This window comes from Pyrgilauda ruficollis, unplaced genomic scaffold (assembly GCF_017590135.1).
Source record: "Pyrgilauda ruficollis isolate IOZ18807 unplaced genomic scaffold, ASM1759013v1 scaffold51, whole genome shotgun sequence".
Lineage (NCBI taxonomy): Eukaryota > Metazoa > Chordata > Aves > Passeriformes > Passeridae > Pyrgilauda > Pyrgilauda ruficollis.
The window spans coordinates 469,690-492,691 of record NW_024526711.1 but is presented as its reverse complement, the minus strand read 5'-3'; the positions used below and the strand labels follow the sequence as shown (position 1 = coordinate 492,691).

At 37.1% G+C, this 23,002-nt stretch overlaps 1 protein-coding gene across 1 annotated transcript in view; it reads right to left on the bottom strand.

The window, feature by feature from the left end:
* TTK (TTK protein kinase) overlaps positions 1-22,621 on the bottom strand; it is a 29,809-nt gene extending 7,188 nt beyond the window's left edge. The window contains exons 1-15 of the mRNA XM_041480366.1: positions 22,490-22,621; positions 21,019-21,187; positions 18,694-18,838; positions 18,196-18,421; positions 13,882-13,988; positions 10,135-10,278; positions 7,015-7,123; positions 6,815-6,890; positions 6,635-6,732; positions 6,001-6,100; positions 5,155-5,278; positions 3,603-3,784; positions 3,341-3,477; positions 1,785-1,911; positions 615-707 (exon numbers count right to left, since the gene is read on the bottom strand). Coding sequence (XP_041336300.1) covers positions 615-707; positions 1,785-1,911; positions 3,341-3,477; positions 3,603-3,784; positions 5,155-5,278; positions 6,001-6,100; positions 6,635-6,732; positions 6,815-6,890; positions 7,015-7,123; positions 10,135-10,278; positions 13,882-13,988; positions 18,196-18,421; positions 18,694-18,838 — 1,668 coding nt within the window. The 5' untranslated portion in view covers positions 21,019-21,187; positions 22,490-22,621. The remainder of the gene's footprint in view (positions 1-614; positions 708-1,784; positions 1,912-3,340; positions 3,478-3,602; positions 3,785-5,154; positions 5,279-6,000; positions 6,101-6,634; positions 6,733-6,814; positions 6,891-7,014; positions 7,124-10,134; positions 10,279-13,881; positions 13,989-18,195; positions 18,422-18,693; positions 18,839-21,018; positions 21,188-22,489) is intronic.
* Between the last annotated feature and the right edge of the window lie 381 nt (positions 22,622-23,002).

Here is a 23,002-nt window from a genome sequence, read left to right as displayed (position 1 = left end):
CTACACCAGTGAACAAGAAAAGAGGTAGAGACGTCATCTGTCTCAACTTCTGTAAGGCCTTTGACATAATCCCCCACAACATCCAGCTAAACTACTTATGCTCTTAAGAAAGGAACTATAACAAACTCAAGAGATTTTGCCAATATTGTTTCCCAAGCTCCCATGACCCCAAATTTCCATGTAAACAGCAGCTCACTCACCACTTCAGACATAGCTACAACTCTACTTCTCACACAAGTTACAGAGTAGTTAAGAGATGGTCTGTCTCCTTCAGGCTCTCAATCAACTTTACAAGTCACCCATTTCCCAACACTGTAATCACACTGCTCTAAACAACAGTTTCTCCCATTAGGATGTCCACAATGCAGCACATCTCTTACAAGATAAGAGCTGATTCTACCAGGAATTTTAATGCTTACTCTACCATAGAAATTATCTTCAAGAAGAAAAAGTCTAAGCATAGCACAAAACCAGCAAAGTTTTAGATTCCCTGGGTCAAACACTGCGCACATGTTAACACTAGGCACTCATTAGGTGATTTCAATGTGTATTTACAATAGATTGTACTACTGTGTAAATGAGTGACTGCCTAAAAGGATAAAGGAGCACCTTACCTTACTTGAGCCTCCACTACCTATTTGCTTTAACACTGTATAAACTCTTCCATTGATGACAAGGCATTCATGTGAAGGTACAGAAGCTGGAACCTGTGTACACATAGAAAAGGTTAAGAAATAAATATTGGTACATGCAACAGAACTTAAGAGAGCTCTACTTTTCATTAAGTTAAAATGCTTTAAGTTGTCTTGTTCTTTCTGATAAAGCTGTTTAGAAGCAGTAAAGAAACTCCAAATGAAAGCTAGTTCCCCATACACTGATCATCATTTGGCATGTGACATCACTGCACTCTTGTAAAAGTGCCAGTGCTCCTCACACTGGAAATCAAGGAAAGGATCTTCTTTAATAAGGCTTCCCAGATCATTAGAGACACCTCCCTTTTTACTTATAACGTCAGAAACTACATTATCCAAGAGACTTTCAGTCTCAGCATGAAACTTAAGAGCTGTACTGAAATCATCTACCAATCTATTTGACACTAATTACTAGCCAAAAGACTACAGTAGTGTGAAGTTGAAACAGCCTGCATTGCCCATATCTGCTACACCAAGCCATAGAAAGCCTCAAGTTTGATTTATTAATTTGTCAATACTTATCCTCTGGTAGGAAGCTTAAACCTATCCCCCAGTTTTATCTACAATTGGGATGGTTCCTACCTGAATATGCAACACATCTAAGGTAACCCATTTTTACATTATGTCAGGCCACAACAAATGTATCAAAATTTGTGAAATCTAAAAAAAAAAAAAAAAAAAAAGGAGGAGAAATGTAATCTTTCACCTCCCTCAAACTCATGGCTTTCAACACACACTGCTTCTCTTTCATGGTACTGTACTGGGTAACACAGTGGTGTAAAAGCACTGCAGAACAAAATAGAGGCTCTTGGTCTTTTCACTGTCATTAAGTAGGACCTGAAAAGGCTTAGATTGCAGACATAAAGGCCCCAGCATTTAGACAAAACTGGAATGATTTTTCAACATCTGACTTAAGTCATCTAAATTCAGATATACACAAGAAAAAAATTACTTTAGGAATACTAGACTACTTTCCATTACTCCTCCAGGAAGATGAACAGTAACATCAGATGAAAAAAAATATATACACATTTATTTTACCTAAACTAGTTCCCAATGAAAATGTGTTAAAAATTGACAGAAAATTGTTACCTGCAAGCCAACTTGATTTTGAAATGGAGTTGCTGGAGTATGTGGTAAATAATAAGGGAACTGGCTGTAGGGAGTAGAAATTTGACATCCTGGTACAAACTTCTCCTTTACGACTGGTGTGCTGAAACTAACAAAAAAATGAACAATACCTGCAATAGTTGTATTTTGTTAAGATTATTTTAACAACAAAGTTGAAATCTTCAATGTTTCTTGAAAGTTAAACCCTATAGACCAGCAAGAGCTCAAGCCTCAACTTCATTCAATAATTATCATTAAGACCACTTTAACTTCTTCATTTAGAAGTCCTTTCAGAAATACACTGAAATAACATACTCAGGAAATACTTCTAAAAACACAAACTCACTATCTTCAGACAATATCTGGCACTTCCCAGCAACTGAAAAGTGAAAGAACTATAAAGCTAGAAGAGCTGACTATAAGAGTTTGAGCCAGTTACTCTTCTCCAGCTTATTGTTATTTATTCAAAAACTTTTTAGATTACCTATTTTTTAAAGTAAGCATATTAAGACAGACAGCTTCAAAAACTCTATTGCCTTGAGAGCTTTAGATGTATGAGCAGAAAGATAATGGATTTAAGAAAACTAAAGATTACAAAAAATCCTATGTTTTTTTTCATCTGTTCTCTTGATGTGTCTACCATTTCTTTCATTATATTTCTGAACATACTTTGTTTTTCCCCCACTGTATTCACAGAAACTAAGGCCAAAATCAGAATTGGAAAAAGTGTGTATAACTAGGATTTATTTGGTAGAGTAAAACCACAGAAGTAAAAAAAAAAAAAAAAAAAGGACAACACCAGTCCAAAGCATGGCTTTCTTTGAATACAGAAACACTCAGCAATTCTGCATATTTAGCATGTACAAACTAAGTAAAGCGAATTCATTCAAGGACTATTATCACATTCCTTCATGAAATTATGTGGTTCATGCCCTACCTATAGTCTGAGTTCTACAACTATAGAGACAGAGATCCTACCAACAGGAACAGTGCTTACTCAGCATACAACCTTGACCTATATGATTCATCTTAGAGACTTATGAAAACAATAAGTAATCATATAATTAGAAAGATTTGCCAACACAGGCATAGGGGTTTATGCCTTATTTAAGGTAACATGGATAAACAAATGCTATAATTTCTTAACATAAGTACTTAATTCTGCAAGCTTCTGGATTTCTCAAAGTGCTTTTAAAAAAACCTCAGACACTTGCATGATGGGAAATAAACTGATATATAGTTATCAATCTAAAAAGCCTGTCAGCCACATAAAGTTATCCAAAAGAAAGTGTCATGTAGCAAGGATTGGTGAAAAAGGTAAGAGCTCTACTAGGGACTTATTGATTTGATGGTAAATATTCAAATGCTGAAAAGCTGCCCAAAAAGGCAAAGGTCCCTAAATGCAATCTGAATCTCAAAGTCAGGCACTTCACAGAAGCACTTGGAATGTTTGCTATCGAATAGAAAAATTTAACAAACCCTGTAAAAATCTGCTTAAACCTTTTCAGAGATCAACTACCATCTTACAGTAGGCTTACCAGGCCATATAATCATTAGATGTGGTTCTTGGTGTTCCATAAACGTGTGATGGGTCGCTTTTCTTACAAACAGCATCTGGTGGTGATAATCGTCTTGAAACAGGATGACCAGACTGTTCAATGTTCATTTGTTTTCCCTACAAAGGAAAAAGCAAGATATAATATCACACAAGAAGCCAAAATTAAGAACACAGAAATAATTTCTTCAACATGAGACGGCTGCTGCTAGCACACGTGCAATATGTTGTTTTTGTTACTTTACCTCGCCATAGCAGCTTTTCTGTGACACTTCTTGAGTTGGCATTTTTTTTCTGGCATTAACACAGTTTAGTTTAATCTGCTCCAACTGCTTTCTATAGCTTTCACCAAAACTAGATTGTTGCTGTTGACTTTCCAGACTCCTGGGCTCTGGTGTCTTCAGCTCCAGATGCTGAACTTTATTTTCTGTGAAAAAAAAAAAAAACCAAACCAAACAAACAACCAAAAACCAGAATATTAAAACGATTCAATATTCAACACTTGAAGTTTCTAGAATAATTTTACTTAATTTTCTAGCTCAGACTAAAACACAGATGATTTACTGGAATTAGGCCTTAAAATACTTTAATGAAGTCCTCAGGCTCCATATTCAACTCAATGTAGTAAAATGGCAACTTTCTTCAATGTCTTAGGATAACACTGTAACAGTAACAGAGATGCAACTGTTTCCTACACCAACACAGCAATAAGAGTACACAAACTGTACTACAACATCCCGGGATACTGAGCAGGTTGATAAAGCACTGAAGATAAGCTTACTACCATACTCCAAATTAGAAATCTGTTGCCTGCAACAACAGGCAACCTATAATCCAAGTGCAATGACTGAAGCCAGAGGCCTGAAGGGACTTTGCACTATTTCCTAGTTCCTTTTGCACAGGTAGTACTAGAGTGAAATGGTGGGATGTGACAGTGCAGGCTGCAAACAGCACAGCTTAAGAGTGTTCCTTAATGAGCCTGAAAAGTTTTATTTTCAAATTACTAAAAAGCATCCCATGCTGAGCAGCTTAGTGAAAGTCAGCTGCTGAAGGACTGAACTACCTCAACCAACATCTCACCTGGAAACATGAATGAAGTACAAACAGGGCAAGTATGACCTGAAACCCAAACTGTTCAGTGAACTTTTCCCACTGACTTGCATTGGGAACAGTTCACTGAGGGGTTGAGGGGACAATGAAGTTCAAAAGAAAAAAAAAAAAATCACAATTTTTCAACTGAAATGTTTCTTTCCTACAATACATATGTATTTATACAATCCTAAATCCAACTCTTGCAATATTAGACATTTTCACCTAATTTTTTCAGCAGTATAAGAAACCTGCTGAAAAACTTAGGGAACCGGCCTTCTGATGAAACACTGAAGTAATTAGCAACTAACCATAGGAGGTTAGTACATGTATTCCATATTCCATGAAGTTGGTAAATAATTAGTAGCAATCTTCTAGATTTTACTAGCCCTGAAAGCTAGCTTGCTATAAATCAATGCTGGTTAGAACATTTTCTGGAAAGACAACATCATGTAATCTAATACCATCCCTATTTCTAGCTGACTTCACACCAGTCAAAATCCATGCAATATCTAGTGAAGTATTTCTGAAATACACCAAAACTGTTTTTAAAAGAACTTTAAGAATCATTCTCCAAAAGTATGTTAATAATGCAGTAACTTCCACTTTTTGAAAAACATTTAGCAATGTATTTTTTAAAAATACAGAAGAGCACATTTTCCATGCTTATTCTATTTCAGACTACTCAGACATGACATTAATAGTTACCCGCTCTTTTCGTCACAAGATTTGCATCCACTTTGGTTTTGAGAGTTACAGTTGAATTGGTAGCTGTTTCTGAGCTGCCCTCATCCACCGTCTGCAACTGTAAAGCTGTTTTTTCTTGTAAGGACTAAAGAACATAAAAAGCATATTAAAAAAGAATCAAAGGAAAATTAAGGAGTAGTATACAAGAGATATTTCCTTAAGGTGATTAAGTGGCAGGTGCACTGCAAAGCAAACATGCCTCAGGGAACTGTGCAGGTTACACAGACAAGTATTACTGATGCTATTTTTAAATACATCAACATTCTGAATTTTCATAATCCAGTTGCTACAATAAAGGCCTAAATGCTTACTATTCTCAAATTTTCTTTTAGGGGATGGGGACATGGGACATGAAAATGTAAGACACAGTAATGAAAGACAATTGTTTTTTGATGAAAAAAATCTCTATCAGAAGCTGGGATTTATGGCTTGATAGGGCACTAACTTAGTTGAACAGACTTCATTAAATAAGGTACTTCCCATGGTAAAATTCATGACCACAGCTGAAAGAGGTTCTGTAGTCAAGTTGAAAACTGTTTATCCCCTCTTGATAAATCATATTCCAAATGCTACTCCCATTCCTCCCATCAGATGTACTGCTCAGAGAAACCTCTTTTTTAATGCCCTATTATGCATAACAATTTTCAAGTTTAAAAGCCACAGTGAATGTTTCTATCCACAAATGATTACTTAAAGGGAAATCTTACATTATTTCTTTCTCAAATTGAAAAACGTGTTATTATCTTTCTTACTAATATCATAGGATAGCTAGAATTCCTTTACATATTTAAAAAACACTTCAGTTACCTGCAAATCTCCCAGGCTGTATGAATCACGCCCACAAGGTTTCGGTTCTGATGGTGGAAAAGGTGCAACAAAGGCTGTTTGTTTGGAGCTGGACGTTTGCCTGTTGAAGTAATATTCTTAATTACATCACATATCAACACAGTGTGGCAATGGTCTTTTTTGGAAATGATATGTAAAAAGTAATTGTGTGAAGACTTTGGCTACAAGTTTCAAATATACAGAAAAGCAGGTCCACTCGAACAGCAAAGTGAGAAACAACACAAATAAGTCCCACAAAATATGGATTTAAAAATAATCATGAGTTACAAAACTGTCTTATCTCTTTATTTTAAAAGCTGGACTACGTAAAGGTATTTTGAACAAAATTTATTTCCATTTTAATTTCTATTTCTTTTGAGCTTACTGATTAGCCAGAACATGCTTTCTCTTCATCTTTACATGCTTTCATACAAAAAATTTCCCTAAGATTGGAAGTAGGTTACTGCAGTACCTATTGTAACTATAATGACTATTTGTCTCTTATCCTTCAGGTCAAATTTGACATTGACATCTGACACTTCCACTGTGCAATAAAAGTACCATTGAAAAGGAGTGTTAAAATCCGTTGTGCTGTAGGTAAACCCAATAACCATACCTCTTCATAACACTAGCCATGAGTGGGACATCTGAATCCTCCATGTCATCACCATCATCAGATACTAGGGTAACAGGAATCCTCCCAAATGGGCAAATCTTAGAACAAAATTCAAAGTTATCAGGTGTGTAAAGCAGAATAAAGACTTTAAGATTCTAAAGAAAATGTTACATGTTTTACCTGGTTAGATTTGTTTAGTGGTCTCAATGGATTGTGGTAATTAACTAGGGCACCCAGTTCCTGTGACTTCTCTTCCCTAAAAGAAAAAACAAATTCAAACAAAAAACCCCACAAAACAAAACACATAACACTGTAATGTATGCATTTAGTTTTGGTTTAAATGATGTTGCAAGACATCAAATAAGAAATTAAGACATTACCTAAATAAAGATCTGGTAATAGTAGAAGAATTTTCACTAGAATCATTCTTTTTTAAGCTTCTGTAATTTCCACCTGTATTCTGAAGTCCAGACTCCTGTGCACTTGATACTGTAGGGGAAATTGTTAGAATCAGACAAATTCAACTAAATTATTCTAAGCAATCAATTGGGTTAAATTAAACCAACTGATTTCACTGATAGCAAATTTGAGTGTGGTCATATAAGCTGTGTGAGGTCAGGGAGTATCAAGGTAGGAATATCAAGGAATATTTAGCAGTAGTTTTATTAAGTTGTACATTAATCTTAAAATGATATGTCAAGTCAACTTAATAAACTTTATGAAAGCATATATTTCAGATATGCTTTATGGTAAACACAACCAGAACTCAAGTTATTTGAAATGCCATTCTAGAAACTCAAACCCACAAATAAACAGTTCAGAACACTGTCTTCCACATTATTTTTCCCTACAGGTGAAAGGACGGTCATTTCTCAGAGAAGAAATCACAAGAACTCAGAATACACTAACGAAAATGTATCAACACCTTAATGAACACACATTCACATTGTAACAGTTTAATTCTTCATTTAGGGAACAATGTGGAGTACAACTATTTTAAGCACCTTCAGATAAACAATAATCACTTGAACTCAGCTATTTTCGTGAAAAACCCTTTATTAGAAATGTAAATTAATATCTGGTTATTTTGATTAAGATCACTTCAATACTGTATTTTTTTTTTTTAAAAGACACCAAAAAGCATATTTGAAAAAAAAAAAAAATCTAAGGCAACAGGAAGTGTTCAAAGCCAAGTTGAAAGCTTTGAGCAACCTGGTCTAGGTGTTCTGGAACCTGGAAGGTGTTCTTGCCCCATAGCAGGGGGTAGGAACTAGATGACTTTCAATGCTCCTTCCAACCCAACCATTCATACATAATATGATTTTCTACATCACATAGGCCCTGTGCTCCATCAGTATAGGAAATTATCTGCTGGACCAACAAAATCCATGGCTACCCACAGCCTTCAAATCACAATTTAAGGACTTTTATGTAGCACTTAACATTTTTAAATTTCTATCAGCTTATTGAAATGGATTTTACTTTTCTTTTGAACTCTCCCATATCCCTCTTCTACTTTCATCTACTTCTGGTAGATGAATAGTGCAGTACTGGTTATTTCTAATACTTAATGTTTTATGAACTACTTATGCCAATAGACCAAACTACTCATTTAAATAAAACAAGTGCCTCAATGTACAGTGTAGTTTTATTACCAACCCAGGACCATCACCATCTCACAAATGCAACTCACAATTTTTTCCCCAAAGATTTTTTTTTTAAACCACCAGCTGGCCACTGGACTCTCACACCCAGCTGGTGATCTAAAATACTTTCATTCCTTCACAGTCTAAGACAGCCTATCTGCTTCTTATGATACTCCTGACCACAGCTGGATCCCATGACCTAAGGCTCTCTTCCACCCAAAACAATTCTAAAATGGTTCTGCAACCTACATTTCTGACATAGTCAACTATCTTTTCCCAACTAAACATGTTTGATTGCACCTGGTATGTCAAATACTTCAGATTGCAGCGCATGAATGAAAGAAAAAAAGGAATCAAACCAAAGGTTTCTAGACTTGATGCATGTTTTATATTTGCTTTACAACACTAACTGCATATAACTGTCAAAAGCATTCTGTACAATCTTCTGAAGCTGTGAACGAATGCATTTACATATACAGTATTCATATTTGCCAAAAAACTTTCAAAAGCACCTCTTCAAATGGTAATACAAAACAGAAAATACATAAATGCCAATATACTAAAATAGCCTTTGTTGCTCCAGAGGACCAAACAAATTCACTTAAAGCCAAATTCAGTGATTTACCCCTTGTATGTTTCAGAGTTTGAGATATCTGGTGTTATTTACCTTTTAAATTTAGTTATTTAAAGTTTATAGTTTGCATTTTTCAAATAACTAATTACAAACCCATATAAAAAATAAATAAGCTTACTCTTGCCCCAAAGTTCACAGCTTCCTAACTGGGAGGCAGGGTTTGCCATTCTTTCTCACAGATATTTCCTTAGCTCTGCAGCAGCGAGTCAATAATGTCAGCAAAAAATTATACAGTCCATGAAGGATATTGGTATCCTTCAAGATATTCTCCTGTGGCACAGTACATAAGCAGTGGCATTTATGATGTCTATATCCAATTAATGATAAACAAAATAAGACAGAAAATAGAGTTTATTAGAAATGAATGCCACAGTTGAATAGTATTAAAAGGGTTCACTCCTGCTAGTGTTTTTCAGTCAAAGGTTGATTCAATAGGTGCCAAGCAAATCTCAAATGCCACTCCTGAAGATATATCCCTAAGGAAATTAAATCAGACCTATTTTTACATTAATTCTGTCCTTACACAATGCAAAAATATAGAAGTGTTAGACATCACTCTTGAAAGAGTTAGCTATACACACTTCAGTGCTAAAGTCAAACCATATTTTTTGCTCAATTCCACTTCAAATAATTGATCTCTTGAAAACTTCAAGAAATAACTGTTTCCTTTTTGAAGATACATACCCAGCAATAAGGATTACTTAGGATTTATGATACAGCCAAGCATTTCAGTTTTGTACAACAAACATATGGGTTTTGTCCAAAATAAAGTTGAAACAGATCATTTTTCCTAGATTTGACTTCACTGAAATGACTGTCAAAGCTTTCCCAGTCTGTCACAAGATACACCTCCAAGTAACCTATATATGTGTAGCTTAGTCTGTATATTTCAGTCCTAATTCTTCTCTACCAACAATAGTTCTTACTTCACACTTAGAGCTGTGAGTCTCTAATACAAACTGTAAATCCCTGACAACAGCCAAAGGAACACTGCAGAACTACAGAATTGACCATAACACAGCTCCTGCAAACTACAGTCACTGCACTGAAGGTGAAAACAAGCACTGAAGGAATAAGATTTATAATATAGGCAAATATATCTGTCTATTGGGCAATAGAGATTCTGATTTGTATCTAGAAGGAACAAACACTAGAGTTTTCCTTCCAATCTAGAATCACAACATGCATAAACAATCAGTATTTTAAGAAGCTGCAGTTACCTGCAAAGTTCTCCTTCTCCTCATCTGAAAGTAACTGTTTTTTTTTCAAATATAAGTTTTGCAGAGCAGTTTCCAACAATTCCAGAGGAACAGCAGAGCACTCCACAGCTTTCTGAAGGATCTGCTTACACTTCTTCTCATTTTCTAAGTGTAAGAAGCACAGAGTTAGAAATCACAGAAGTAAAAAAACAATTACACTGGGGCAAGATCTTTTTAATGAGATGGTTACATTCATGCTGTCTTACATTCATTTTGCATAGCTCTATGAAGCCACTGTTCATTAGGGACACCTTCCCTTACATTGCCATTTTAAGGAAACTGCCTGGAAATACTTGCAAGTGAATCACACAAGTCAATTTTTCACATTAAATTGAACACCAAGTCACAAAATACACATTCTCAGTAATTTTTTTAGTGTTACAGGAACTGTAAGAAAATTGCACTCATTCTAAAATCCATTTTTTTCTGTAGTACCAGAAAGGAAATATGACTTTTATGGACTTCTATTTATATCTGACCAGGTAAAAATTTTTATTATGGATATATTATGAAACATCTTTAATGCACTTCATAGAAATCACATTTAAAACTAGCTGTTAAATTAAACACCAACTCTGAACAGCACTACAGTTAAGAAAAGAGGAGAGAAAAGCAAGAATATGTTTTCATTACTCAGACATTACTAAATGGCATAAGTAGAACTTTGAAAAGAGCTGGGGTGGGAAAGGGAATGTGTTAACAAAACATATCGAAGCAGTCAATTTACATATGTAATCATGGCATCTATTAGAAAAAGTCAAATAAGGAAAAATGTGTACTGTAACCACAATACTCTGGGCAAAATGATGCAATGTTTTGCTACAGCTGTCAATGCCCCTGAAACACCAAATGCCCTTCTTCCTCCTTTCCAAAGCAGCAAAACAAACCGCTTTGTTCTTACATTCATGCCACATACATATTACAATAGTCAAGCATATGCATAATAGCATATTTAAGAGCACCATGTCCCCCACACTCAAAGCACCACTTGTAAATGAAGTTAGACACCATTGTTGCCTGTAGTTCAGGCTAGTGGAAGTGCAGTTAAGCACCAGGAACTTATGCTTTAAGTAACCTATTTAAAGAATATTAAATGGATGATGTCAAATATTGAAGGAAAGAAGCACCAGAATTAGATGAGCTATAATTTCATTTAAATCAATTTTGTGCTAATTTGTTAGAATCTGGTTTTTAACCATATAGTCAAATTGTTTTTTCTCTTAAATTGTTAGCAAAGTGGATAGGCTCTAAGAATCCTTAACCAGCATTCTGAGATTCTACCTTTGGCTATATTTAGTAACCACACATTGCTTCAACAAGACCTGCTACTCGAAAGTAATTCCTCCTAGTATTGTGTGCCTCGTTGAGTAAGAAAGAGCATGACACCAAAACATGTATGTGAAAAACTGCTTCATCCCCTTAACAGATGAGGATCCAAGGCACAAAATAAAGGCAGAAGTATTTCTGAATTCCAATCAGTGCACTTCATTACATGCCAAAAGCCTGAATCATGCACCCTGGCATTAGAGTTGAAACAGTCAAGAGTAGAGTTTTATCTGTGGTCATGAGTTCTGACCAATTCACAGCAAACCGTCCTCAAGCACACCACCCAAAGTACCCAAGTAATGACATGACAACTCCTCATCTGAGGTATTTAAATGAAATTTTAGTCAGTACTTAAGTAAAAAAAGAGCCACAAAAAAACAGAATGGCACCTTTGTGTCACTCCATTTCCAGGTCACTAATATTCGATTATTAAGAAATCAACATAAATTTGCCAAGTCTAATTTCACAACTTGGGCTTTTATCTTGAGCAAAACTGTGAGCTAAGGAAGAGAAGGTGCAATTAAGTTTTTCTGCCTAATGCAAAAGAAAACACTGACAGATGTGCCAAGCACTGCTGAAATCACTGGGATGAAGAAGCAACAAAGCACTACCCTCCTTTCCCTCTGGCCTAAGTGGACACAACGAAAAAGGAGCAGCACTCTTAAGTAACAATTTAACTCACATGTTCCACTAATCCTCTTTGAAGCACCCAGCGGGGACACTGTAGCTCCATACACATTACTAAAGGACACCTAGATCAGCTCAAGGGTAACAGATACAAATCAGAGAGCACACTGCAGATAAAACAAAGCCAATCATAACTGGCTTATTTTCTTTGGGATCAGGACTTCATTCTAGATTGATTACTTACTGTCAAAGTAAGGTAAACCACTGCACGAACATATCCCATAACTACAGAATGAATTTAGTCACTGGTAACCTGTAGCAACATTTCTACACTTTATTAAATTACACAATAGGTTTTATTACTCTTATTTAACAATATCTTTGTTATTGCAGTATTAGTGCTTAATTATCTGTTTAAATAAACATCCAGTGCTCACTAAAAAATCATTATCTTCTTTTAACTACTGTTTAGAAGTTCAATACCCCAAGTTTATATTAGAACAAGACTGGTCAGATAACTGACTTATGCATAACACAGAAACTGTGTCATTTCAAGACACAAACATGCAGATTTTTGCCTTTTTTCCCCCCCATCCTCTACAGAAGTCATTCGTAAAATATAACACATACTTCTGGTGGGGGGAGTTGGTTCATAGCCTTTCCTGCTCTAATGCAAATCAACTTATCAATGAAGAAAAACTGGAAAATCTGAGATGACAAGTGAGTATCTACTTTGATTTTAGCAAAATGGCTCTGCCTCATGGGCCACTTTGAGCATCTAAACAATATCCTAAAATACAGTTTAAAAGTAGTACTGGAGCAAAAATGTAGAGACAAAACCACTATCAATGGAAAATAAACAGAGGTAAAGAAAGATGAGTAAACAGTAAAATGTATTCAGAATCTAGTGTAACATAGACATTAATTTATTTAGTGTAGCTAGATTTGGGGAGAATTTCTCATACTAGGCAGTATGAGAAATATATACAACATACAATATTATACAACAACTTCCATGATACTGAAAAAAACAAGAAGGAAAACAAATCACAAAAAAATTAATACATTAATCAAGTCTTTTCCATTCAAATAAGAAAACAGCTTTCATAGAATGAGTTTGTCTTTCTGTACAGAGCAAACTGTCAAAGGAAGAAATAGCCAGGGAGACATATGTCACTGTTCAAATCACCCATGGAAACAAAAGAGACACCCAAAAATACAAGCCTATGGGCAGCCAACACAGCCTTGCTAGCAAGTACCTGGGCAACCAAATTGCATATTGACAGAGTATTTCGGTTTAACAAAAAACATACCCAATCTACAGATGCTTTTTGGAAGACAATTTCTTCCACAAGCAAGCAAAGTATTTGAGCCTCACTTTTCAGTGCAGGAACAGACTTACTCAAAAGCCTTCCAGTGCAAGATCTAAATTAGAAATGTAGAAATTACTAAAAATTTTCACCTGGTTTGAAAGCTATTTCTAAAACAGAAAAAAAAACAATGAACTGTGTGCATATTTTAATTTTAAAAGTGAGCACACATTCTCAGTAAATTTCCATTTAAAAAAATCCCAACTTTGTTCTGATTCAATACCTATCAGTCTCCTTACAAATTATGTAAAGGAGCAGAAGTTTAAAACAACAAAACTGAGAACAACACAGAACAGCAACACCAAACAAGTTTTGTTTTAGGGGTTCTTTTGGGGTTTTTTTCCCTTCATTTTTGGTTTTGGGTTGTTTATTTTTTTTTACAAACCTTGTGATAGCTCAAACTGTGCAAAAGCCACGTGCACAAAAGCAAATTTCTTGCAGTTTAGTCTGGCCAGATGAAATTGGTCCCGTGCCTCCTCTGGATCTTGAAGACTGTAAAGACAGCACATTCATAATTATACAAGGTGAAGAGCCTGAGAAGGATGAAGTTCCAAGTACTGGATGAAGCCTTTAACTAACTCTGAAAAAGCAACCCTTAGCCCTATAGGCTAAAGATTTTCCTCTTTCTTAGAGCAATCAGTGAACTAAAATAAGCAAAGAATTTTAAAGTCTAATTATTGAAAGATATGAAGCTGAACCTTCCCAAAACTCAAGGGATTCAATCCTTAAACTCTTTCACACTTGATAGTTCATTTACTTTTGGCAAATTTTAATCCTAGTGTTACATTCAACCATAGACTGCTGAGCAGGTTCATGCTTACACACAGCATGCCCACATTTAAATATTCAAGAGCAACTACAGCCTATGCAAACACCAGTCAAGATACAAAAGGCCTAAATCTACATTACTATGAAATACATTAATGTTTCAACTGACAAAAAAAAAGGGTGCTTAACACTTACCAGCAACATCTATAACCAATAGATAAAGAAATTCTTTCCTAAGTTCCCCCTTGGCTCAACAGGTACACAAAGGTGCCACTTAGAAGTGAGAAGAGCAAAAGATTTATGATCATGGTTCAACATAAAACTACAGAAAAATACAACATGGAAAGGTAAAGAACATTTTCAGTAGGATTCTGTGAAATTTTGAATTAAAGACATTTCTCATAGTTTAGGCATGTTACTAGAGTCACATAGGTTCACTGAACTCAGCTCTGACCATCCAAAGCAATAGGACAGGCACAGAATAACCCATCTGCAGGCAAAGTCAGAGAAATTAAGCTGTAATGTATTACACTCACTTTCAAAGAGCTTGCAGAGTTCCTGTAGAAAGCAGCAACAGCTGGGATAGCAATACACAGAACAAGACCTAACACTAGCAATAGGCACCAACTGTCACAGGCTTGGTGGCACTGTGCTACAGCCAGAAGCATTCCACGAGAGCAGGTCTGGCATTGTAAATGTACAACACAGAAAATCATAGAAGCATTTGCTGTCTTCAACTATTTCAGAGCACACTCAAGGGTTCTTCAGATCAGCTTGGTATAATAATAGGTCAAAAGGTATTGGCACAGCCAGACTGCAGCTAAAGCAGATACCAGGAAAAAAAAGTCGAGTGCCAAGGATGGAATAATCCAGTTTCTCACCTAAAGGTTGGGCAGAGATGTGATTGCAAGCAGGCTTAGGGAGTAAGACTTGGGGGTGATGGCTGATGAAAAAGTCAACATGAACCAGCTGTGTGTGCTTGGAGCCCAGAAAGCCAAAGGGAATTCTGGGCTGCGCCAAAAGGCGCATGGCCAGCAGGTCACAGGAGGTGATTCTGTCCCTCTGCTCTTGGGAAATCCCACCTGAGACACTGCATTCCCAACATAAAAAGGACAGGGACCTGTTGGCACAAGTCCAGACAAGGGCCACAAAGATGATTAGGCAGCTGGAGCACCCCTCCTATGAAGATGGGCTGGAAGAGTTGGGGCTGTTCCCCTGGAGAAGAGAAGGAGACCTCATAGCAAACTTCCAGTATCTGAAGGGGGCCTGCAGGAAAGCCAGAAAGGGACTTATTGTCAGGAACTCTAGTGGTAGAACTAAGAAAAATGGGTACAAAATGAAAGAAGAAACTTTGTTTTTAAACTTTTTTTAAACTTTGTTAGGCTAGGTGTTAGGTAGCCTAAATTTAGGTAGTCACAATAAAGAGGTAACCCTCTTTATTGTGAGGGTGGCGAGACACTGGAACAGGTTACCTGGGGAGGCTGTGGATGCCCCAACCCTGGAAGCATTCAAAGCCAGGCTGGAAAAAGCCTTGAGCAATCTGGTCTAGTGAAAGATGTCCCTGCCTACAGCAGGAGGGGTTGGCACTAGATGATATTTAAGGTCCATTGCAACCACTTAGCATTCTACAATCAGAACAAAATAGTGTTGATGACAGTAAATACTAAGATCTCAAGCCGCTGCCACTGCTTCTGAAGTTTGTGATGCTGATTTGCTCTTTCACCTTGTTTAGGTGGAATATTTGGGAGAACAGCAGACAATTCTACTGAAAAGCACATCTCTTCTCCCACCCAAGGTAGTACTATCAGAGCACCTATCAGCGTCACTTAAGTTGTAGCATCAATATTGCTTTACTCGCAATAGCTAAAAAATAAACCAGAAGCACTCAAAGTCATGAGATAAGAGGATTTTCTTTAACAGAAGCTAAAACCAAGTAAAGACAAAATATATAGTACTGGACAAACTGGACAAAACAGCCAGTAACAGAGAAGGTAGAGCATAGAACACCAGGGAAACTGAGAACAAAAAAATTATGAATAATAAGTTATGAGCAGTAAGTAAACAGGCCAAACACAAAAGATCCAAGTAAGCAGCCGCCAATTAACTTTATTTCCAAAAATTACAATCAACATTGTTTTCAGGTCCAACCAGCCAAAAGTAATTTCATTGCTGGTGAGATTACAGATGTAGTTCATAAATGTAGCTTCATATAAATAATTGATATTATATGGTACTCTGGACAAGAAAGTATTAGACTATAGAAATAAGATTAAAGAACAAGCTAGTATCTGAAAGTAATTTCCAAATAAGGAATAATGAATTTAGGGAGATCCTTACAGTGAAGTTCCAGTGGGACTGATGCTATATCAGATTTTTGTGGGTACATTTTTTAAAAGGGGTTTGGAGTGAGTTATTCATCTTTTAAAAAGAAATTTTTATTAGGCATGTCAGGATATGTATGACTGATGGTATTTGCCAATTAAAAAATATGCAGCAGAAAACAAAAAGAGCAGACCTGAGCTACCTAGTGAGATAGGTAAATTCTGTAATGCTGGCTACTAAAGTAGAATTTATTTTAGTACAGCTGTAGGGTGCATTTTAATAGTGAAACAAGACAGACTACTCTCCCAAAAAGGTCCCTAGAGGCTGTAGCAGTGAAACAGCTGAAGATATTTCAGTGAGACACCACAACTAGAACTGTTCATACTATTCATGTATTCACAAGCTACTGACAGCACCTTTGGTTACGCTTTCTGCAATACTTCACACAGAATACTGAACATAGCTCTTGCACACACCTTAAGAGTATCCCACCTTTCAAACTATGCTCTAAAGATCAAGTGAAAATAGGTCCAAGTGATTATGGAGGTAGGAAATCTTTCTGAACTTAAACTCTCCTACAACAAGATAAGAGATGTGACTTGATCACTCTTCTGGAAACCAATTTCCACAAACTAGGATCCAGAAACCTATATTACAGTTTCTGCTCTGAGGAAAAGCAACGGATCTTTGAATAGGAACGCCATCTTGAAAAGTATCTTTAAATCTCTTTAAAGAGATTCTTTACTCCACTTACAAAAAAACCTTCCCTCTTCAAGATACTAAAGATTCACAAGGTCATTATTCACTCCTGTTTCTCAACAGGAGATTCAACAGATGACTTCCACTGTGTGCTTTTAATAACAATGATGCAGCAAGGTCCATGCAAAGGACAGTGCAGAGTAGTAGACATTTATCATACTGCAAGATGAAACCATACGCCAAAAAGTCAAATAGGGGAAGAACATGAACGAAAAAGATTAGCTATGTTCACCGGAAAATCACCTGCTCAGCTCTGATTAAGATTGCTGCATTGTTCAATTACAGCTCTTCAACAAAATATTTGCTGTGCTATTTCAAGTGACAAAGAACATCTTACGAAAAAAAAACTCTAATTATAACGCTGCCCCAAATTATGCCTGAACACACCTGTACAACCACACTGCTCGAATCTGGACTGAATAAAGCAATAAATGACCACAACCAAAACTAATTTTCAAAATGTGGACCTAGAGAACCATGTTGAGACATCCTTCCTATCCTAAGGCAATTAATTTAATCAAACTGTGATGATCTTGTCTAGTAAGAGAAAAAGCATATTAAAGCTCAAAAAAGGATTTCATGCTACTCCCTCTTGTACCTTACGTAGAGAACCAAGAAAAAAAAGTAGTGTGTTAACATCTCTAAATCAAATAGCTCTAAACAATCATATTTATTAGCATATACAAAAAGGGCAAGTACAGTGGAGACAACAGATAAGCCGACTAACCAAAGCTACTTACCTTCCACACTCAAAATGATAATTTGTTGCAGGAAACACTAATGAAACAAGGTATTCTTATCTTAATTCAAAATAGAATGACGAGTTCTCATACTGAAAATTTATACTTACGCTTTCAACTCAGCAAATCTCACAAGGATGCGAGCATAGCTCTCATCTTGACTGTACTTTTCTGCAGGTAATGCAGTCACTGCTTGACTGTAACGGCCAATGAGTCTATTGAGTAGGCTAACATCCATCTGAGGAACACCCTTTTTCTCTAGTTTAAGTAAAAAACATAGCCAATCTTCTGGATTATTTGTTGTCATCATTATTTGATTGACAGTTCCAGAGTTATCTGACAGAAAAACAAAAAATGAGATTGATTAATACAGCAGCAAACATGTACAGAAGAAAACACTTTTTATAAGCTTCTGTGCAAGACAGTTACTGACTATTTTTTAAACAAGATTAAAGCAACAGAGCTAAGAAATAATGAGAGATGAAATTAACTTTGTGGTCATTAATATTAAAGAAACATTAAATTTAAAATCATTTCGGTTAATGGTTCTTTCACTCACACTATGTTAAGATCTTCAAAAGTGACAGTAGAATAACAAAGCCAAATACCTGTTGTATCAGCTGAGATTTTAGTATAGTTAAATTCATCTGTGATATTCTCTTCATTTCTGTATTTGTTTTTCAAGTTTCTAACTCTATTCATGATTGATGTAATCTGTGGCAATCCTCTTTCACTTGGATCTGTCTCCTCCATCTGCAGGCACAAGGTTAAAAAACAATGGAGTTACTGAAGAACCCTGTTGTAGCTCACTTTGATTGGAATTACCATGGGAAAGCCTCTCCTGTATCATTTGGAGCTTGAGACTCAACCACATTATGTAACAAATACTCTATTTAAGCCTTTGTCAATGTAGTTATACAAGTAAACTACTTCACAAAAGACAACTTGGACAAATAAAAAGAATTGGTACTTAACTGATCCACTTAAATCCTAATCCATGCTTCACAGTAGCCCTTTCCAATAAGGTATATTCAACATTTGAATAAAATGGGGAGTGTGATGTGTTGCCTGAAATAGCTTCCAGTCCATCACATTAAATCACATTCTGTACTCATAATTAGGCTGGCTTTAGTTTAGCACACAGTGTTAATCCATGCTCTTTCCCACAGGTCACAGCAATTAGTTCTCACAGTGGGTTAAGCAGAAAAGAATTCACATTCGCCTCTGTTCAAAGGACAAAGACAAGTGACACCTATTTTTGAGTTTCTGAAAGGAGGTTTAAAGATTCAAAGACTTCTTATAAGAAACTTATGTCAAATCCCCAACATTCTGACAGTTTGTCAGCATCCACAGATAATACATGTACACAGCTGAGAGATAAGAATCTAGGCAATCTGAGCAGAGCAAGACTGTAAAAATAAACTAAAAAACCCCTAATGGTTTCTTCCTTTTCTGCCTACAATAAACAGCTTTTCCCACATCAATGTTCCATGCCTCTAACGAACATGAGAATTCTAGTAAAAACTGTGGTGAATTTAGTGCATATTCAGGGGTTTGACATTCTAATTACTGTGAAGTTTGGCCCAGAAACAAGGAAATTGATGCACTTCAGACAGATTAAATAGGTTCAAAGAAAGGCTAACTTTAGTGCTACAGTGAAATGTTAGGTTTTGTTCCTCTTGTACTTGTATATAACAAATCAACAGAAAGTTGCTAGAGGGTTAGAGACTTTAGATCTACTTTTAGGTGAATTATTGCAAGAGAGGAAATGAATTGAATGAAGTTCATCTACGTTTAACCCCACTACCTAAAAAAAAACACCAGGCACCACTCTCAGGAAGTCCCACAAATAATTTTTAGAGTGTTATTCACCAGAAGCTGGCATGTCTTTAAAAGCACCAGGCTTTCCCCAAGCAAGGACCATAAATCAGAAAGATTATCATGCTTACAAGAGCTTGCTTATAAGGCAAAAGTAGGCATATTTCATGCTCATCCTAAACTAGATACAGCCCAAGCCTGCTCTTGTTTATATCGAAGTGTTGTTTTGTAGGTTCAAAACACAGTTTCACTGTGTAAATTCCAAGACTTAGTCTAGCAAAAGCACCATCTACATTACCACTATGAAGAGGCCTTAGCACCTCAAGGGTCTGGAGAGACACTCAAATAGCCTCAAGCAAGACCTATGATGAAAAAACCCCAAAATCCTATGAAAGATAAAGACGGTATGCTAAATCAGTAGTATATGAAATACTATTTTGTTTCACTGAAAAGAGACAAATGACGGAACCCCCCTCATTTATATTCAAAATCGTACACTGAATAGATTTTAATTTCAATGCTTGTTTGGAACTTGCTTTAATACTCATTTCTCCCTCAGAGACAATTTAGGCTCTTCTGAGAATGTAAACTGTCCCATTTTGGGGATCACACTGCTAAAAATGACATAGGTGATTACTATAGCTAATACTGTTCATGTGCCATTCTACAGATGATACTTATGCACTTCATAAGGAAAATTTTAGTACACATTGCAGTTTTGCCTTTTAAAAATACTATAGAAGGGGCTACGGGAGATCAGATACTCCAAATCACCTCTTTATGGGTGAGAATATCCATGGAGATCTGATTTTCAGCTGCACCCACTCCCTCAAAGCATTGCTGAAGTCAGCTTCTCCAGAACCTGAAGCACAAGAAAACCAAAAGAAATTTACCTCATGTTAAGAAATACCACAATATCTCATTACAACCATAACTGCTAAAAATTCCCAGGTGGATTTTGGATTTCTTAAACACAGTCTTTATATTTTCCTCACCAATATCAAAGGTTCATTATTCTTCCTGCAGTGATAGCTTCCCAAATGCAGTAGACAAAAAGAAAAATAAATTTCTGTATAAATTTGATCTTAAGTTGCAACAATACTCAGCAAACTTACATTTCTGGTGTGCTGTTTAACTGCTCTAGGTTCAACTGTTACGGAGAAAAATTCTCTTGAAGAATGGATATGCCTTGTCAAAAAGGTAAGATGGATGAGGGCCAGACTACCTCAGATGATCCCAAGAACCCAAAGGCAAGAAATGAAGCTCTCCATCCTGAAGAAGTTCCTGTGCATCAAAAATTGATGGGTGAAACATTGAAAGCTTATTGTGAAAGCTTGCCTAATCTTCATATCCCAGAAATAGAGTTTTCATCAAAATCAATTAAACTATTCCTAGTTAGTAATAAAAAAAAGGATTAAAAAAGCTTAAAGACAACATTTGGAATGAGGACAAGCACTTCCAAATGTGTCAGCTTGCTGTGACCTTCAGAGACTAAAAAGTACACTAAGGGCATATTCATCTACATGTTGTCATGATTTGCCAGCAATCTTTCTACTCATGCCAATATTCAACCATAAGCAAGTATTCGCACGTTTTCTCTCAATCTGCTGCATAATTACTCTTAAAGAAATTGTTTGCCATAAATTCCACAGGTAAATATACATATTTATCTATTTAAAATGTGACAACAGTGAAGACCTAAACCAGCCACACGCTTTTGCAAAGGCACAGGATGGGAGCCGAGGTAGTAACTGCAACAGCTCCACTGCAGCATACCCGAGATGTGGAAATCCTACAGGACAGAAGGTTAGGGAGAGCCAGGGAACAGGGAGAACACGAAATGCAAAGATTAGGAAGAACTACCTCTAAATAAAGTGAAGTAGTTAAGTAACTCCAACCCCTCATACAGGCCCATCACACAAGGAGCCAAAGGACAGAGACTTGAGAGCAGCAAATGGATAAAGTGGCAGTACAAGTTGGTGGTAAGATTCCACATCTAACACACTCAAAAATATTCATTGATAATGAAAAGGAGTAACAGCATCCAGTCTCGAACTACTGTATTTGCTGTATTACACTACTTGTTCTGTTTATGTCTTCTATAGAGGAGAGGTAAAACAACACCTGTTTCTGAAGCATCTACCCAGGCTTTAAAAAAAAGATAATCTAGAAAAGTGCATAATCTTCCTGCTGTTTTGTTTACAAGTCCTAAATCAGGATTTTTTTTAAAAAGGAAAACAAAAACTCCCAACACCAAGAAAAACCGTCGTCGACTTAAAAAAATTAGCAACACTAGAAAAGAAATAAAATGGAAAAATATTACAATCTTACGTAACACCGAAAGGATAAGACACCAAGATGCAAAACAGAGCTAAGTAAGAAAGAGACTGAGCAGCAGCGGAGCAGCTGAGGCAATGTGGCATAAACAAAGACCGTGAGGCGGAAGACGCAACCAGCTCTCCTCGCCCTCAGGGGCGGAAGCCCAGCGAAGCCGCAGCCGCGGGGCTGCCGAGGAGCCCGGCCCTGCACGCCCCGCGGCCTCACCGCAGACCAGCGCCTCTGCTGCCCCCCGGTCCCTTCACCCACCTTGCCCCACTCCGCCGCTCCCCGGCCAGGTCCCTTCACCCTCGCTGTCCCTGCCGGCCGCGCTGACCCCCGCCCGCCCTCACCGAGGCCGCTGCGGGGCCGGGACGCGGCTCCGACCGAGCGCGTTCGCGCGCTGCCCCCGGTTTGAATGTGACCCACGCCCCAAGAGCGCCCTTCCCATTGGCCGGAAGGCGGGAGAAAGCGAGCTCTGATTGGCTGCAGGAGGGAAACACGCCCGCCCATTGGCCGGTGGCTGCGCCGTGCGCGGCGGCCGTGGGTCCCAGCGCCTTGTGGGGCCCGAGCGGAGGGGCGGGTGCGCATGCGCGCTGGGGCGGCCGCGGCCTGCTCGTGGTTACGGATGGGGAACAGGGAGATGGGGCTGCGTCGACTGCCTTAAATTATTTATCTGAAAATGCTTTCCTCGTTTGGCCACAGCCGGTTATAGTTTGAAGCTTCATTTAGTTGTAACGGAATAGCCGGGCTGTGTGTCCTTAACAGTACGTCTCCCTTTTC